Raw genomic sequence first — 20,388 nt, forward strand, 5'->3', positions numbered from 1 at the left:
CTTTCCATCAAATGCAGGTTAACTTTGCTTATTCTAGAATGAAATGGAATCAAATACTATGTACCTTTATGTGTCTAGTTTTTTTTTTACTCAACATACTGTTTTTGAGATGCATCCGTGCCGTTGCCTGAGTCCATAGTTGGTTCCTTTGTATTACTGAGGAATCTTGCTTAGATGATTGTATCACAATTACTTATCCAGTCTTCTGTGGATGGATACCTGGCTTATTTCTAGTTTTTGGCACTTATGAATAAAGCTGCGGTAAATAGTCTTGTACAAGGCTTTTTGTGAATTATGTTTTCATTTCTCTTGGAATGAGTAGAATTCCTCCTAGAATAGTGCCTCTTTAGCTCTTAAGAAACTGAAACAGTTTTCAAAGTGACTGAATGGACTATAAACTTCTCGGGTGCTGAGACAAAGTCGTGTTCAACTTGGTTTCGCTGCTGTTGGACCCAGTGCAGGGCACAGATTAGGCGCTCGGTGTTGATTGAAGGGTGAGTGGACAAGAAGCTCAAAACAGTTTGCTGCCTGGCACACCCTCTACTAACGGGAAAAGAAAATTAATGCTTTGTCCATCAGAGAGACGGAAACTGGCTAACTGTGGGCTTATTCCAAGCAGACAAAAAATGGGGAATAACAGCTCTCTTTGACCCTGCCGTAGACCTACATGTGCAGGTGAGGCCACATATGGACACGGGACCATAGAAGGATGCTCATCACCAGCAGCTGCCAAATTACCTCCCAAAGTTAAAACTCCCAGCACTCCCATTCAAAACCTTTCACAACCTACTCTTCCAGCCCAGCCCACCTCTTTGATTTACCTGCACAAACTCACAATACCACCAGACCAAACAGCCCTCTCTCTCTTTTTTTAATAGCATCCAGCATTTCCTTTGCAATAGGAGAGAGCTCTACCTGGAATACCTCCACCTGAGGCCACCCCTTCCTCTTGACATTCTCAGCAGCGAGGCTCAGTTCCAGTTCTGTCTTTGCTCCAATGCCTGTCCTGGCCACCCACCTGAAAGTGCTCTCTTGGGAAGGTCTCTGAAGTGGTGTTTGCCTGTGGAGAGTGTTCATTAGCCTCTTTCGTAGTTCTCTGTGAAGTAATAGGCTTTCTGAGGGCAGTGTGCCCAGTGACCCTTACTGGTCTGGAAGGAGCTGGGGCCATTGGCCATGGCATCACTGAGGCTGCTTGCTCTTTGCTGTTGGTGGCTGATTCTACTGAAGAGACATTAAATGACATGTTAATTCTGTGACTCCTCCTTTGAAAGAGTTGTTTACAGAAGAAAGAGCTCTGTCTAAAAGGAGAGGATAGAGTGCAAACTTGGGAATTTGTGTCACCTGGTAGATGATCAGGGCTTTCCAGGTGGCACTAGTGGTACAGAACCCGCCTGCCAGTGCAGGAGACAGACATGGGTTCTATCCCTGGGTCCGGAAGATACCTTGGAGTAGGAAATGGCAAGCCACTTCAGTATAAAAGGAAATGAGTTTCTAGGCTCCAGTGTGAGTCACAGGTCATGTTTCGGGAAGCGCAAGTATTAACATCTAGAATAGCTCCACGTGATATTGTATCATAAGATAATATATAAGATCGTCTCCTCTAGGAAGAGATGGCTCCAGGGGGTAAAGTGGTTTTATCTAGTGATGTATCTTCTCATTTGATTCCTGTTTTAGTAAAGTCCTGATTTTGCCTCTTTTTTTTGCCTGCCTTTGCCTTCAGACTATCATCTACTTCACTAATGGTACAATTTCTAAAAGTATTTAATTTCCAGAAATGTAATATAGCAGTCTTTGCTCAGATTGCAAACATTAAATATGAAAAGAATGCTAATGTGAAAATTTACATTGAACAAAACATTTCCTATATATTATGTAATACTTTTAAAATTATAATCATTTTGAGTGACATTAATTCAAGGCTGCAGTTGGAAAAGATATTTCAGGGTTTGGTTTCTCAGCAAATGTTTCAAACAGATAAGAATTATGAAGTGTTTTTCAATTTTAAAAAGAAAAAAATTTTATGTTGCTCTGAAAACTGTAAATACCAATTTCTTAGAACACGAAAAGGCATGTAAGTTCTTTGACATCGCATAATTTTGTGGTTGATCAAGAGAAAAATACACTCGTTTGTATATCTTTAAAGAATTGGGTGCCATTTTTTAAAAGTCTGGTAATAACATAATTATTAAGAACTAAGTAGAACTAATTAGCTTGGGTGTGTTTGCTCTACCTGCTTGCCTTCTGGTTTAAAGAAGAACACTGGATCTTGTTTGCTTAAGCATTTTAACAGCTGCTTTTCCCTCTACTGAACCAGTAAGAAGTAAATGCAGCTTTAAAATTCCTAGGTTGATTTCCTGCATTATTCACCTGGCAGAGAAATGAATTCAGTCTTCTTTCAGCAAAATGAGAGGCATAAGTCTTTCAGTGTGAGTAGGGTCCTGAAGCAGTTTCCAGTTTTATTGCCATGGTACTTAGGAGTCCCTGGTCTCTACATCCTTAAGAGGAATTCAGTGCCATGAAAATACTGCCCTGTCCGGGTAGCTAGAGACCTACATGTTTAATTTAGCACAGTCTTAAAAAGCTGTCCCTGCTTCTTAACATGGACTCTGAGGTTGGGACAACTTAATTTGTTTTGATTTAAAATTTGAGCTTGACATATTTCTTGTCCACCTGAACATATGGATGATTTCAAACGTGTACAAAATTAAGCAGAGATACTCATGTACCATCACCTGACTTCAAAAAATTAGAAACATATGGGCCAGTCGTGTTTTATCTAGATTCCTGCCCACCAACCCCACCCTCCAACCACACACACCTTGTACTATTTTGAAGCAAATTCTAAACATCATCTGTAAACATTTACTGATACATAACATTTCAGTATATATCTCTAAAAGATAAGGCTCTCTTTTTTTAAACTGTTATCACACCTGGGAAAAATTATCCCAAATTCCATAATATCAACATACAGTCTGTTTAAATTTCCAATTGTTTTATAAATGTAGTGCGTGTGTCCTTTTTCCCGCTTATTTTTTGGACTCAGTATGCAAATAAAGACCACGTGTTACAATTGGTTGCTGTGTATTTTAATGCACTTTTTAACCTAAAAGTTTTAATTTTGAAAACTTCAAACTTAAAGTATAGAAAATATGTATCAGGCATGCATTTAACAAATGTTAACCTTACACTATATTTGCTTCAGACATCTCTTTGCCCTGCCCCCCATTTTTGAAAGAAATATTAGATATGAAATCCCTTCCCCTTATTTTTTTTCTCTTCAGCATTGACTAATATCCTGCAATTGGTGTATATCATTTACATAGTATATTTTTATGCCAGAAACATGTATATGTATCCATAATTATATATCCTTTGTTTTGTTTTAACAAAAAATATATTGTTTATTCTATATGTAGGTATCCATAAACATGTCATATTTTTGTTAAAATAAAACAAAAAATGATATTTATTGTGTATATATATTTATAAACATGTATTTTTATTTTGTTTTAACAAAGAAAAAATATGATATATTGTTTATTGTCTATGGATACATATATATGTTCAGTTCAGTTCAGTTGCTCAGTCGTGTCCGACTCTTTGCGACCCCATGAACTGCAGCACACCAGGCCTCCCTGTCCATCACCAACTCCCGGAGTTCACTCAAACTCACATCCATTGAGTCGGTGATGCCATCCAGCCATCTCATCCTCTGTCATCCCTTTGTCCTCCTGCCCCCAATCCCTCCCAGCATCAGGGTCTTTTCAAATGAGTCAGCTCTTCGTATCAGGTGACCAAAGTATTGGAGTTTCAGCTTAGAAAATAAAAATATATATCTTGTTTATGGATACATATATATGTAGTGATGGTATAAAAAGAGCCTGTTCTCCATCTTCACCCTCTCCCCTCATGTGTATGTGTATGTATGTCTATTTACAACTTACTTTTTTCTTTCAGTGCATCTTCATACAGGTAGCACAAAGAGTTAATGTTAAAATATTGTATGCTATTCTGTTATGTGGATAAACACCCACATATTCATTACCCTGTGCTTTTGTGTTCAGTTGCTCAGTTGTATCTGACTCTGCTCCCCATGGGCTGAAGCTCCTCTGTCCATGGAATTTTCCAGGCTAGAATACTGGAGTGGGTTGCCATTTCCTACTCCAGAGGATCTTCTGGGAAGCCCTATTCATTACCCAGCTAATGAGCCATTAGGATATTTCCAATTTTTCTAAATTACAAATGATTCTCAGTAAACATGCTTATCGGAGAAGGCAATGACACCCCACTCCAGTACTCTTGCCTGGAAAATCCCATGGACGGAGGAGCCTGGTAGGCTCCAGTCCATGGGGTCAATAAGAGTCAGGCACAACTGAGTGACTTCACTTTCACTTTTCACTTTCATGCATTGGAGAAGGAAATGGCAACCCACTCCTGTGTTCTTGCCTGGAGAATCCCAGGGACGGCAGAGCCTGGTGGGCTGCTGTCTATGGGGTCGCACAGAGTTGGACACGACTGAAGTGACTTAGCAGCAGTAGCAGCAGCAAACATCCTTATATGCATGTCTCCTTGTGCACACGAGTGAGAGTTTATTTAGATTATGAACACCTGTAAGTGGTAGGGATGTCTTTGATTTTGCTGGGTGTTACTGATTTCTCTCTAAAGTTGTATGTAGCAGCAAAATAGGAGAGGTCCAGTTTCTCCAGATTTTCCCCAACACTTAGTATTGGTAGGTTTCTAAATATTGGCTGATGTCATGAGTATAGAATAGGTATCCCCTTTCTTGGGTTTCCCAGGTAGCCCTGGTGGTAAATGGTAACCCTCCTGCCAGTGCAGGAGATCCAGGAGAAGTAGGTTGAAAGAATACTAGAAAGTTGTTGTGCCCTCCTCCAGGGGATCGTCCTGACCTAGGGGTCAAACCCGCATCTCCTGCGGTTCCTGCATTGCAGGGGGATTCTTCACTGCTGAGCCACCCAGGAAGCTGGTAATTTTGATCAATGGTTCACAAAGTGTGATTTGGAGCGTCTTAGTATTTTCTAGGTCTGCTGAAATGGATTATCATAAACTTCAGTTCAGTCGCTCAGTCATGTCTGACTCTTTGCAACCCCACGGACTGCAGCACGCCAGGCCTCCCTGTCCATCACCAACTCCCAGCATTTACTCAAACTCGTCCATTAAGTTGATGATGCCATCCATCTCATCCCCTATCATCCCTTCTCCTCCCACTTTCAGTCTTTCCCAGCATCGGGGTCTTTTTAAATGAGTCAGCTCTTCACATCAGGTGGCCAAAGTATTGGAGTTTCAGCTTCAACAACAGTCCTTCCAATGAAGATTCAGGACTGATTTCCTTTAGGATGGACTGGTTGGATCTCCTTGCAGTCCAAGGGACTCTCAAGAGTCTTCTGCAACACCACAGTTCAAAAGCATGAATTCTTCACCACTCAGCTTTCTTTATAGTCCAAATCACACATCAATACATGACTACTGGAAAAATCATAGCCTTCTCTAGATGGACCTTTGTTGGCAAAGTAATGTCTCTGCTTTTTAATATGCTGTCTAGGTTGGTCATAGCTTTTCTTCCAAGGAGTAAATGTCTTATAATCTCATGGCTGCAGTCACCATCTGCAGTGATTTTGGAGCCCCCCCAAAATAAAGTCTGCCACTGTTTCCACTGTTTCCCCATCTATTTGCCATGAAGTGATGGGACCGGATGCCATGATCTTAGTTTTCTGAATGTTTGCCGGGAGCAGGAGCTCCGCCCCTGGCAAAGGTCATGAGGAAGGAGGCTGGGCATACGCAAAGGCGGGATCGAGCCTCAGGAGTCCCCCTGGAAATTCTCGAGCATCTACCCCCAAAACCAGAGTCTGCCTACTTTCTGCTTTGTGCTCTCAGCTACATCTCTGACTTTACGGGGGGCTGTCCCCCACTACCTCTCTCTGAAAAAAAAGAATTAACTTACAGCTCCAGTTAATAAAGTTCCTGGGTGTGATAGTGTTTCAACTTACAAACTCCTTTGGAAGTCCTCTAGCCTGCCTAAATAGTTTTTTCCGGCCACATGTGATTGCTCAGAGCCTCCCAACTGTGAGAGGCATGAGATGTTCTAAACTGTCTAAATACAGATTCCTCTGAGCAGTTAAAAGATTAATTAGAAATTGTATTGGTGAAGGGTTTTTCACTTGTTGGGCCAATGTTTGCTGCTAAGTCTCCATATCCCTTACCTGCTGTGTCCCTGGCAGTGTATTGATTAATATTATTGGTGTAAGTAGTAGCTTTAATGTTTGTAATCTTGGACCCTTGAGTTAATTCTTTTTCTTGTTATAGCCCACCACACCTTTGCCCTGTAGGAATGCAACTTTATCTAATGCTTTTGGAGGGTGGCACCTAACTTTAGAATAATCACCTTTAGAGAAAAATAAGTTTCTTAAAATGTTAACAGGCCTCTGGGCCAGAAGATGATGGAAATCACCTAAGCTTTTGCATATGATAAGTTTGCAGGAAGAAAGCCTGGCTTACTGCATGACTCTACCCCTTCCCCCATTATCCTCTATGCATAACTTAAGGTACAAAAACTACTTTGGAAAATAAAGTGTGGGCCTTGTTCACCGAAACTTGGTCTCCCCATGTCGTTCTTTCTCTCACCTTCTGGCTGAATTATTCAGCCTCTTTTCTCCACTGAATTTCCTCACTGAGCTATCCTTATTTCAGCCTCTTTTCTCCACTGAATTTCCTCACTGAGCTATCCTTATTTCACCACTCTTTATATCCTTAATTAACGTTTAATTAAGCAGTTATTTCCTGACCCTCACCGACGCCGTCCCCGCTTCGAATTCCCTGGATCCACCGGGGCTGGACCTTGGCAAATGTTGAGCTTTAAGCGAACTTTTTCACTCTCTCTCACTTTCATCAAGAGGCTCTTCAGTTCTTCTTCACTTTCTGCCATAAGGGTAGTGTCATCTGCATATCTGAGGTTATTGATACTTCTCCCAGCAATCTTGATTCCAGCTTGTGTTTCTTCCAGCCCAGCATTTCTCATGTTGTACTCTGCATATAAGTTAAATAAGCAGGGTGATGTTATACAGCCTTGACCTACTCCTTTTCCAGTCTGTTGTTCCACATCCAGTTCTAACCTTTGCTTCCTGACCTGCATACAGATTTCTCAAGAGGCAGGGAAGGTGGTCTGGTATTCCCATCTCTTTGAAGAATTTTCCACAGTTTGTGGTGATCCACACAGTCAAAGGCTTTGGCATAGTCAATAAAGCAGAAGTAGATGTTTTTCTGGAACTCTCTTGCTTTTTCAATGATCCAGCGGATGTTGGCAGTTTGATCTCTGGTTCCTCTGCCTTTTCTAAAACCAGCTTGAACATCGGAAAGTTCATGGTTCACATATTGCTGAAGCCTGGCTTGGAGAATTTTGAGCATTACTTTACTAGCATGTGAGATGAATGCAATTGTGCGGTAGTTTGAGCATTCTTTGGTATTGCCTTTCTTAGGGATTAGAATGAAAACTGCCCTTTTCCAGTCCTGTGGCCACTGCTGAGTTTTCCAAATTTGCTGGCATATTGAGTACAGCACTTTCACAGCATCATCTTTTAGGATTTGAAATAGCTCAACTGGAATTCCATCACCTCCACTAGCTTTGCTCATAGTGATGCTTCCTAAGGCCCACTTGACTTCACATTCCAGGATGTCTGGCTCTAGGTGAGTGATCATACCATCGGGATTACCTGGGTCGTAAAGATCTTTTTTATATAGTTCATCTGTGTATTCTTGCCACCTCTTCTTAATATCTTCTGCTTTTGTTAGGTCCATACCATTTCTGTCCTTTATTGAGCCCATGTTTGCATGAAATGTTCCTTTGGTATCTCTAATTTTCTTGAAGAGATCTCTAGTCTTTCCCATTCTATTGTTTTCCTCTATTTCTTTGCACTGATCCCTGAGGAAGGCTTTCTTATCTCTCCTCGCTATTTTTTGGAACTCTGCATTCAAATGGGTGTATGTTTCCTATTCTTTTGCTGATATCTGTTACTAAGTGATAATTCACTTACCATCGCATGAAATGAACCAACTAAATAAAAGCATAAAATGTATCTTTCATTTCATTTATTTATTTTTGCTACTTTTACACTTGGTTTTTATAATATATCTGGGCTTAGAATTCTAGATCGAAATCATTTTCCTTCAGAATTCTGAAGGATTTGATTCTTCCACTTCTCAGCAGTGCTGTTGAAAAGTCTAATGCCTTTCTGATTCCTAATCCTTTATTTGTAACCCGCTTGTGCTTTGGGAGTCTCTAGAATGATCACTTTATTCATTCCTGGGGAATTTTATAATATGCCTTAGTATAGTCTTTTATTAAAATCATTTTTACTAGTTACTCATTAGGTTCTTTCCGTTGAGAAATATACTGTTATTTCCTTTGAATCTGTGACATTTTCTTCCTTAAAAAACTGGGCTAGTCTTCAGCTTACTGGAACTCTTTCTGGTTATAAATTAAATCTCTTAGAGCCTCTGATTTTTCTGTTTTGTTTTTTTCTATTCATTTCCATTTCTTCATGTTCTTGTTCTACTTCCTGGGAGATTTTCTTGCCTTTAACCTTCTAATATTTCATTGATTAAAAAAAAAAAATTCAGCTAGCAAATTTTTAATTTCTAGGATAGTTTTTTCTTGTTCTGTTATAGTTCCTATTTTATGGAAACTTACTTGGTGGCTGAAATATTTTTAAAATACATTTTTAAAGATTGTTTATTGTGGTGCTTGGATGCTTTCTTGTGTTCAGCTTCTTGTGTTCCTGAGTTGTGTTTTGTTTTCAAGTTAGGTTTGCCTCTGTTTTAGGCTCTCTTTTCCATATTCCATAGCATACCTACCATTTTGGATTGGTGTGAAGTTTTGAATTGCATTGAATGTTTGACTCAAAGTCAAATAATGTTAGTGGCTTAAAGAGAGAAGTTCTATTATGCAGTTCTATCTTGATTCCATTTTCAACTTGATTTCTGCTGAGAAGATGAGGATTAGAATAAATGAAATTGTAAGGTATTTTCTAAATATAAGAATTCCAAATTGGTGATTCCCACAAATCTAATTAGAGTAGACAGAATTTTTGAATAAGGTATTCACTAATTCATTTATTCATTTGACAATATATATTGACATCTACTATCATTAGGAACTGCAATTAACTTTGATATTGTTGGACTGGATGTATAACTTTTAGTTCCTATTTCTTAAAAAAATATTGCTTTTTAATTTTTAACTCTTAAATTAAAAAATTTTTTTTAATCAAGCTTTTTAATTTTTAGAAGGCTAAAGAATAGAAATCCAAATTCCAAATGAACCTTATCAATTATTGCCATGGACAAATGGACCAAGGATATAAAATGAAATCTTTTCTGAATTATATTTCACTAGGAGATGTTAGATTTTCTAGACAGGAGTGAAGACCGTATCTGAATCTGTATTATTTTTTATAGCGAGCTGTTAAACACAAATGAACCTCATCTATTTTATGGAACATGTACATAGAAATTGTTTATCTTTCTAAATAGATATAAACCCCTACACAGCACTTGCCAATGACTTGTCATACAGTTGTAATAAAATTGATCTAGACATATTTCACATCCAGAAAGAGGCATCTAATTTATTATCATAGTATTCTGTTTATATCAGATATATGAAGCTATGCTATTAGAATAACAGAGCCCCTTTAAAATCCAAGTATATGGGCTTCCCTGGTGGCTTAGCCAGTAAAGAATCTGCCTGCAATACAGGAGACCCTGGTTTGATGGCTGAGTCAGGAAGATCTCCTGGAGAAGGGAATGGATACCCACTCCAATATTCTTGCCTAGAGAATTCCATGGACAGAGGAGCCTGGTGGGCTACAGTCCATGCGGTGGCAAAGACTCAGACATGACTGAGCAACTAACATTTTCATGAAAGACTATGGACTTTTAAAAAATTGATCATGAAACAAATACAAAAGTAGAGAGAATCATTTAATGAATTAATAATTACCAATAGCCAGTCTGGTTCATTGATGAACTTTTCTCTGTCCTCTCATATTAGGTTATCTTAAGCAAATCCAGGACTTCCTATCATTTCATCTAAAAATACTTCAGTATCTTTCTCCAGAAGATATATGCTCTTTCTTTCTCTTTTTAAATGTCACTGCAGTATCATTATTACACCTTAAAAAATTTAACATTAAAAAAGTAATTTAAGTAAAAACTTAAAATCATACTCTGAGTACTTGAATTTCTCTGATTGTCTCAATTTTTCTCTTTGTTTGGAATCCAAATAATTGCGTATATTGCATCTGGTTTGTATATCTTTCAAGTCTCTCTTAATCTAAAGTTCCCTCACCTTAAAAAAAAATAATCTTAGAATTTATTGAAAAGACTGGGTTGTATATTTGCTGAAAAGACTTTTTTTCTGAAAAAGTTGTATTTTCTGAAGAACTTGTTACATTCTGGGTTTTGCTGACTGCATCCCTGTGATATCACTTAACATAATCTTCTGTCCCTGTATTTCCTGTATGTAAACTGGTAGTTGGGGGTAGATATTGGATACTTGACTAGATACAATCTTTATTTATTTATTTTTTTAAATTTTATTTTATTTTTAAACTTCACAATATTGTATTGGTTCTGCCATATATCGAAATGAATCCACCACAGGCATACACGTGTTCCCCATCCTGAGCCCTCCTCCCTCCTCCCTCCCCATACCATCCCTCTGGGTCGTCCCAGTGCACCAGCCCCAAGCATCCGGTATCGTGCATCGAACCTGGACTGGCGACTCGTTTCATATATGATATTATACATATTTCAATGCCATTCTCCCAACTGGAGTTGTCTACTTCCTATATTGTATATGTTGAATTATTTCCTCTTGCATCCTATTAGGAGGCTTGCTATATCTGTTTTTCTGATTAAGATTGATGCATGGGTTCAGGTGCTGCCAGCTTGATCCATCCATTAAAACATCCCCCATCAGCTCTTTTCCAAATGCTTTTAGGAACTGTTGATGATGATTGAGTCCTCAAACAGACATTACGTACAGGGTTCAGAGTTTCTGAATTTGGAAAATCTCACCTATTTCCAGCTTCCCACCCCTGATTTATCTTGCATGTTGGTCATTTATTGTCTTTTCCTTTCTTGGTCTATAATAGACTTATTACTCTGTAGTACACCATTCCCCCAAGTGTACTACACAGAACACAGCACTGTGAAGTACACTGTGAGCAAAATCTCCCTGAGTTTGTGGCCTGCCACATACAGTTTTTCCCTCTTAGAAATTTATAATACAGGTGAGCCTACTGAAGTTCTGAGGAGTCTGTCAGTAAAGAAACTTGATTAACCCAGAGTTTCATCAACTTGCTTGATCACTGTATTCTTTTATCAGTAATACCTATTAGTGTCCTGATTAGAGAAACACACCTTGAAATGCATCTCAAAGAAGAGGGGAAGGTGGAGGTGCTTGTCCCATCCTCCTGTGAGGCTTTCTGATGTTAAGGTCAAGACTTGGTAACATGGGCACCCTTCTAGGCTAAGAGCAAGCCACAGTTCACACAGAGAACTGACATACCATAATGCGTCTTGTGTTAATACGGTTTTATCTTCATTACATGGACTGCTTCAGTTTCTGTGCTTCTTGTCAGTGTTATCTACGTAACCAACTTAGAATTCCTAATATGTTAATTACTGGTAAGAAAATAAAGCCCAACTCTAACAGTCACAACTTAAAATTTTTTCCGTTTGCTTTCTTACATTACAAATTTACACGTGTACACCACACGCATTCATGTGCACACACTCCCTTCCCAGAGCACACTTCAGCTATTTTATTTCCGGTGCAGTATTGGTATTTGAGGAGTAATAAAGGGAATCATAGTACTCACTGGGTCTTTGCCTTCAGATATCAGCTCCAGATTGGTTTTTATGCCAGATGCCTACATGTTGTTTGTGGCTCGCTATGGGAAATGCAGTTGAGCACAATTAGTGAGAGAGACCAATTTTCTTCCACTCTGAGGACACCTTGAGTTTTGTACAATAAGTGTTTTCCATTAGAAGGAAAATGCTATGCATTAGTGCTCATGAGAAAAAAATAGTGATTGCCAGTAATGCCATCAGGAAACAATTTTTAAAATGTTTTGCAGAACAAGCATGAATCGGTCATTAAATGGGGAATACAGCTTATTCACAGACTTAGAACATGAATCACAATTCTTTTTGAAGTGGTGTTATTCTAGAAAAGTGTGAATTTTGATTTTAGGAACACACACAAGGGATACGGTAATAAGGAGCATAAGTCAGAACAGTTCATTAAAATAAATAAGAATGGAGCCAAGACCCAGAGGACATGAAACTCTGTTTTGTGAGGCTTGTTGGAGAATGGAATGGGATAAGACACGAGAAACCTGACATGGCATCACCAATGATCCCAGTATCGATTCAACGTGCTTTTGTAGCACTGGGCTGCTGGCTGCCTGGCCGACAGGTAATGGGGAGCTAAATTCAGACCTAGAGAGTTAATGTTTATGACAGAAGTTATACTGGAGCTTTTAAATTGAAACAAAGCTTGTCTTTAAAAATTATCAGGATTTTAAATGCGCTTCTGTTCAGAAAATCCAGAAAAAGGCAAAGACTACTTGAATTAAATATTTTACAACAATAAACAACTCTGTACTTTATGACGAATTACTCTTAGGTTTGCTGTTCATAGAAGGGAAGATCAAGTGTAGAGTTTGACCGTGGACCTTATCTTCCACTAATACTGTACTCTGAGGGCTATTTGTGCTCAATTCAAATACATGTTGTTAGGAAGATTAAAAGTAGAAGGATGGGACATAGGTCTGGAAATTACCCTAAAAAGATTCTTTTAAATGCAACTTAAGGTAATAAATTTGTATTCCTTGAGCAAAAAGCAGTTGAGAAATGCATCCATTTGTTGCAGTTCTAGAATAGTATTTGGTGCATTACTGAGCCAAAACACAGATGAAAAAATTCTCCCACAATATAAGAAGTCTAAGAGGGCTGAATGATTTTGGTTGCGTCGTTCATGAACTGAAGTCCAGAGAGCAGAAGTGACATTTTACCTTGTGCTGTAAAAGGTCATGTCTCAGCTTGGGAAGCACTTCATTCATTTCCAGTGTGAGACATGGTTGCATTTTACACCTTGACATTACTGTTTGGTCTTAAAAATAACTGATTATCCTGTGGGCTCAAAAGAATAATGATAATGAGGGACTGTTGGAGGGAAGGCTGATTTTCCTTCTGGCTTGTGTCAGCTTTTCAGGAGCTGATCCCTAAGGTTGTATGTTGTCCCAGACCCCATGTTCTCTTCCTTAATAGTTTGAAATTCCAATAGTAGGTGAGCAGAGTGAAATGATTACTTCAAATGTCAACCAACAGGTTGCAACAAAGGGCTAAAAATGGGGGCATTTGAAGAACTGTCTCTGAGTATCAGTGCATCTTGCAGCCCAATGGCCTGGGCATTTTCTGCTTCCCACCCATAAGACAAAGGGGATAGCACCTGCCAAAATGTGGGCATTTATAATTTTTAGAAACTTCATGAGAAGACTGACATAGACCCTACAAGAAGTCTAAGGAAATTTCTTGTGAAGGATGAAGTTTTAGGCTATGAAGAAAATTTCAGCTACATAGGAAAAAACCATATGTGTGCTTAGTCGCTGAGTCGTTTTCGACTCTTTGTAACCCCATGGACTGTAGCCCACCAGGCTCCTTTGTCCATGGGATTCTCCAGGCAAGAATACTGGAGTGGATTGCCATGTCCTCCTCCAGGGGATCTTCCCAACCCAGGGATCAAACCCAGGTATCCTTCATTGCAGGCAGATTCTTTACCAGCTGATCTACCAGGGAAGCCCATACACCAAGATTGTACTCCTTCACTTAGTTTAGGCTTTGATGTGTTTCAGGTTATTTGTTCTTATTTTAAGGTTAATAATGTTCACTCATTGTTTGGAAAACTCAGCAGTAGCCACAGGACTGGAAAAGGTCAGTTTTCATTCCAATCTTAAAGAAAGGCAATGCCAAAGAATGTTCAAAGTACTGCACAATTACACTCATCTCACACGCTAGCAAAGTAATGCTCAAAATTCTTCAAGCCAGGCTTCAGCAGTACGTGAACTGTGAACTTCCAGATGTTCAAGCTGGATTTAGAAAAGGCAGAGGAACCAGAGATCAAATTGCCAACATCAGTTGGATCATCAAGAAAGCAAGAGAGTTCCAGAAAAACATCTACTTCTGCTTTATTGACTATACCAAAGACTTTGTGTGGATCACCACAAACTGTGGAAAATTCTGAAAGAGATGGGAATACCAGACCACCTTTCCTGCCTCTTGAGAAATCTGTAGGCAGGTCAAGAAGCAACAGTTAGAATTGGTTCCAAATTGGGAAAGGAGTACATCAAGGGTGTATATTGTCACTCTGCTTATTTAACTTATATGCAGAATACATCATGCAAACATGCCAGGCTGGATGAAGCACAACCTGGAATCAAGATTGCCGGGAGAAATATCAGTAACCTCAGATACATAGAAGACACCACCGTTATGGCAGAAAGCGAAGAACTAAAGAGCCTCTTGTTGAAAGTGAAAGAGGAGAGTGAAAAAGTTGGCTTAAAACTCAGCATTCAGAAAACGAAGATCATGGCATCCGGTCCCATCACTTCATGGCAAATAGATGGGGAAACAATGGAAACAGACTTTATTTTGGGGGCTCCAAAATCACTGCAGATGGTGACTGCAGCCATGAAATTAAAAGACACTTGCTCCTTGGAAGAAAAGCTATGACCAACTTAGCATATTAAAAAGCGGAGTCATTACTTTGCCAACAAAGGTCCATCTAGTCAAAGCTATGGTTTTTCCAGTAGTCATGTATGGATGTGAGAGTTGGATTATAAAGAAAGCTGATTGCTGAAGAATTGATGTTTTTGAATTGTGGTGTTGCAGAAGACTCTTGAGAGACCCTTGGACTGCAAGGAGATCCAGCCAGTCCATCTTAAAGAAAATCAGTCCTGAATATTCATTGGAAGGACTGATGTTGAAGCTGAAACTCCAATACTTTGGCTACCTGATGAGAAGAACTGACTCATTAGAAAAGACCCTGATGCTGGGCAAGATTGAAAGCAGGGGGAGAAGGGGACAACAGAGGATGAGATGGATATCACCGACTCAATGGACATGAGTTTGGGTAAACTCCGGGAGTTGGTGATGGACAGGGAGGCCTGGCGTGCTGCAACCCATGGGGTCGCAAAGAGTCGTACACGACTGAGTGAACTGAACTGACTGTATGTTCACTCTGTTGAGTTTCCAGAGGTATGATAAGGATCAAATTATTTCTTTTATGTCATCGAAGAGAGACAGTTGTATAGATTAAAATGTTCTTTAGAGTTTGACATTTTATTTAATCATAATAGCATTTGGTTTTTAGTTGACCAAATTATGATTGTATTAATATTTCTCTGCTTATTTAAAAAAATGAAGTAATATTTCTATTTCCAGTAATTTACAGGCATTTTGATCACAAATAAAACTGGATGATTAATTCTACTCCCCAAGAATCCTGCTTTCTAAATCAGAGTGGTTTTACTTTAACAAATGTTTTTTCAGTTTAGGGTTCTATATGGTGATCATACTCTCTAGGGTGGAACGTGTGGAAAAAGGTGGCTGACCTTGAGAAATATACAATTGCTGGGCTAGGATTCTTTCAGGGTTGAAATGGAGTAATAAAATCAGAAATCATGGCATGGTTTCTAATTTCAAAGACAGACTGTCTGACCTTGCCTAAATAGTTCAGGTAGAAACCAAGAAGGAACATGAAGAAGGAAATTGAGTTCCCCTCCAGGTGATATACAGCATAACCTTAATACATCTGGGATTTCAACGTGGGCCATTCATTCACTTTAGGGTCCAGAAGATGTTTTTTCCTGTATTTTTATTCTTACTTGAAAAAGTTCTGATGAAAAATACCTCTATACCCCCTTTACTCACAAATAAAAAAATCTCCCTCCCACCACCCATGTTTATTCTTTGTTCTCTGTCTTCCTGAACTGGAGCCTACAATTTAAGATAAAAGAATTCTTTCTGATATGTATTTGGTTCTTTGGCTCTTTTTGAACAAGTCTTCTCTTGAAACCATGACGGGGACTTCCCAGATACCTAGACTCACCAGTATTTTGGATTCTTTGCTGCATGTTTCGTACCCAAGAGGGAAACGTATGTGGATTAGGGGCTTCCGTTGTGCCCTGCTGTGTCACATTTGTCAGCCATCACTTCCCAACAGCCTCGTTCAGTGGATGTTTGTTCATCCTCCACGTAGTGACTCTTGTGCCCTGGCTGCACCTTCTGTGGGCCAGGAGACACTGCTGTGGCCTGTGGCCTAAGTGAACTGCTCTGCAATCCGTCAGCGTCTGCTAGGTGCAAGTTTTGAGGTGTGTTTTTGTTTTTTAGGTTGCACATGATGTACAACATCAGTAGTTTAACTGGAATATTTATTTTTAGAGGTGAAATGGTTTTAAGGGCTGGGACCAGGAGCTGAAATTGTGAAAATGTGTGATGACCTCAGACAGGCATAGGAGGAAAAACATTCTAGGTTGATTTATATTGCCCTGATAGTGAATTCATTGCCTGGGGTTTACCTGATTAAATGAGAGAGGTCCCTAATTTTATAATAATTACTATGTCAGTTTTGAGGAGCTCAGAATGTGTTTTTCTTTCTTTTTTTTTTTTTTGGTAAGTGACTCTTCAAAATGTGGTCCTTAGGGAGATTACACATTAAACATCCAGGGTGTCTTAATTCAGCAAAATTGTCAGGTCATTTCCAGCACAACGAGGAATGAGGACCTTGAGGGTCTTGAGCAGATGAACATGTGGCAATGGACTTCTGAGTTCCATTCTGGATTACTTCCCTTAGCTGCATGGTGGACAAGAAGTTAACTAGTCTGAGCCTCAGCTTCCCAATCTGTAAATTGTGGGTGATGACATTTGGAGGCTTAAGGGGAAAATGACTGTAAACAGCTTGGAACAGCTCCCCTACCTGGAGAAGGCCCTGTACACAGGGTGGATTTAGAGGTATTTTCAGTAGTTATGTTTTTAGTAGTGAATGAATACCCTGTATTTGAGGTACAGGATTTGGAATCAAGGTCAGGAGAATCGAGTCACCTCAATGTAATGGATCGTTTTCTTAGTGCCCCATTGATACCTAGAGTCAGGAATGGTCTGAACCTTTGGGCAGAGCTATGGAGTACAGTCTCCCCTCCTTTCTCCAACCCCTCCCTGCCCCTCCTTCCTTCCTCCTCCCTTCCCTTCCCCTTCCCCTCTTCTCCTTCCGCCTCCGCCCAGGATCCTCCTCAGCTGGCCTGGAGGCAAAGGTCAGCTGCTCCAGTGACCTGTGTCTACTTCCTGTGGCCCTGGCTTCCGCTCTCCGTTGGCTCTGCCTCCTGTTAGAAGTGAGAAAAGGAGGTGTAGCAAAGGAAGCCGCCTCCCTGAAGATGGTGCCTTGTGAGGACCTTTAGCTCTTCATTCCAGCCAGGCCTTGCTTCCTGCCTTCTCTAATAACCAAAGATTCTTGTCAGGAGGGTAAAAATTACAAGCATTTTTATCATCAGAATAGTGGCAGTTATGTGTATCCATGTAAATAATAGAGGCTTTCAGTAAAATGTGGCAAGGATTATAATGACCTCTTGTTAGTGGCTGAAAAAAGAACAGGTGGGCCTCAGGGCTCTGCATTTTCTCCACCTGGGTTTCCATATATACTCTGCTTTTTGCTCCTCTTGAAACTGGTTATTTGTAATTTTGCCACATAGTCAAGCTTCAGGGAGGGTGGTCAGTGGAGCAGTCCACAGAGCATGGTTTGTAGCAAGAGCTGTGCTTTTATTTTTTTCAAATCACCCCCTCCACCGTCCCCCGCTTTGCCTTCCCTTTAAACCATGTATGAGAGAGTTTAATCAGAAAAGGGGAAAATAGATTATGCCCTGCTGTTGCTAGGTAACCAGAAAATAACAAACCCAGTTAGAGTTGATATTGAAATGATTTTCCCCAGGAACCTGGCTGCTCTTGCTAAGTGATTCGTGGGGTGTTAACAGATTTGCATACTGGTGAGGCTGCAGGGTCTCTGTCCTTTCTCCCTGCCTCTCACCCACATCAGGAAAATCCCAGGTACATTATTTGAGTCTTCCAGTCAGTTCTTGACTTTGAGATACTGTGAGGGAAGATCCTTGCAGAGGCAGATATGGCTTATTGCACATAGCCAGATAGATACTGTATTTCTAGGACATTGAACACCTTTTCAAAAATACCTGGGACCCCTGTCTCAGCAGGTGTGGTGTTTGATCAGCTTACAAATGGTGACAAGTCTTTATTTGTTTCACATTTTACTGGGAGTATTTTGTAAAGGTTGTTTTTTAGCCTCAGGAGACGTTTGTACACCCAACCAAAGATTTTAATGATTTTGATTAAATCACAAGATACCTGTTTTGTTCCTTTCTCGGGGGACTCCACCATTCTCTCCATGGCTGGCTCTGTGGGCATGGTATTGCCCAGCCTTTGAGGGCTCTGTCTCTGATTCATAGTGTCACCTGCCTTGTGGGTCTCAACCTGACTCTCCTGTGACCTGTGCTGTCTGTCTGTTGCAGATGTGAACATCTCTCAGACTGCATACCCACCCCTCCGTGACTCAAATCCACATGGCTCTCGGCTGCAGACGTTTATAGCAGAAGAAAAGCTAAATCTACAGAGAGTGACCAGACAAGACGGGGAAACTGGAAATGGAGCAGAAGAAAATATTGTTTACCTCTAATTGTGTTGTTATTTTTCCAAATGAGACAACATACTGGCATTTTGGGGAGATTTCTTTTTTTTTTCCTCTCTTGATGTGTGTGACTGTCCAAAGTACTTTAGGAGTAATGTTTAATATTTTGTGCAGGTTTATTTGAGGGGCATGAGTCTAATAATTAAATTATTGAAACAACTGTGTATCATCATTAACTTATCACACCTAATTTCTGATTTTTGGAGGAGAAATTGACTTTAGATAAGCAGGAAAAATTTCAAAGTTATTGGAACCCTAGAGTAGAACCCCGCAGAGTGTTCTGTACTGGGTCATCTGGTTTTTGGAATGCCTCTTAAGATCGAGATGAAGCCCTTTGGATGGAAAGAGTAATATAATGGGCAGACTTTCACAATCATGGAAGCTGGTTAGGGAGAGTGGCCTCAGGGGCCTCAAAGGCAGAGAAAGATGTAGGAACAATCTTTTCTTGGCTAGTCTTGGGACATCAAAGGAGCCAGTCATGGTGGTGAGTTGCAACAGTCACCATGCAACCAAGGAGTCCCTGTCTGGGCACCTGTCCTAAACAGCTGGCCGCTCTGCTACGGACACAATCTGGACACTTAGGACGTGGGCCGGAGCCTTTTCAGGTGCAATTTCTAGGTCCTAATGCTTGTGGTCTTTCAAGTCACAGTTCAGCATCCTCTTTGAACACAGCCCAGAGGCAGAGCCCCAAGTCAGTTTGATGTAAAACTTCAGTAATGAAATTTTATTACTGCAGCGAGGCTTTAGTAATGACCTTGCTTCCGTCACCTGGCCCTGTCTCCACCAGCTTCGGAAACACCAAGGACAACCACTCACCAGAAGGACCTCTGCCCTGCAGAGATTCAAAGATAAAAGCTGCCCTCTTGGTGAAACTTGCTGCCGGAATGTGCTTTTCCACAGAGGAACATTGGCACATCTTGCCTTCAGGGTAATAGGAGTCTTTTGTGAGAAAATAAACCAAGAAATGTTTTCAGTTTGTTCTTCACAAGTATTTGTATATATTTTTGTCAGTGTCAATAAATATCTTTTACCTCAGCCTTTCACTTTGAAATTTTTAAGTTGTGTAGAGCCATTGTAAAATATATACATCACCCTCAAACACAACCTCCCCTTATTAAAAATGAAAATAAAAGAGAAATACTAAATTCACCCAGACATTCAATACTGCTTCTGGCCATTTTAGCCACAATTATATTACATTCAGAGACTAATTTTCACAGATGGATATGTCTTATTAAAATTTTAATCAGTCACTTCATCTCCAAGATGAACTTCTAAATGACAAGATGCATGTTCTATTCCTCAGGCATCTAGAGAGAAAAAAATCTATCTTCCCTCTCTCTCCAATAATGTCTATTCCAGAATTTCCTATCCTTTGAATAAAAATCTTATAGATATTTCAGTCTAAATCCTTGCTCCAATAACTATAAATATCTTTCCTTTTTTCCTGACAGAGGATATGGAAATAACCATATGTGAAAATAGGTAAAGATGTTCAAATCCCCATAGAGTTCTTTAAAAATACATGTGCTCAGTTGATTTTCAAGCCCTGCAAA

At 39.8% G+C, this 20,388-nt stretch overlaps 1 protein-coding gene across 8 annotated transcripts in view; it reads left to right on the forward strand.

Annotated features, from left to right (window-relative positions):
• The window catches only part of ARHGEF28 (Rho guanine nucleotide exchange factor 28), a 345,798-nt gene extending 325,931 nt beyond the window's left edge, over positions 1-19,867 (forward strand). For all 8 annotated transcript variants that reach the window (XM_070357593.1, XM_070357587.1, XM_070357588.1 and 5 more), the window contains one exon: positions 18,657-19,867. In XM_070357593.1, coding sequence (XP_070213694.1) covers positions 18,657-18,820 — 164 coding nt within the window. In that variant the 3' untranslated portion in view covers positions 18,821-19,867. The remainder of the gene's footprint in view (positions 1-18,656) is intronic.
• The last annotated feature ends 521 nt before the right edge of the window (positions 19,868-20,388 follow it).

This window comes from Bos mutus, chromosome 20, assembly GCF_027580195.1.
Source record: "Bos mutus isolate GX-2022 chromosome 20, NWIPB_WYAK_1.1, whole genome shotgun sequence".
Taxonomy (NCBI): Eukaryota; Metazoa; Chordata; class Mammalia; order Artiodactyla; family Bovidae; genus Bos; species Bos mutus.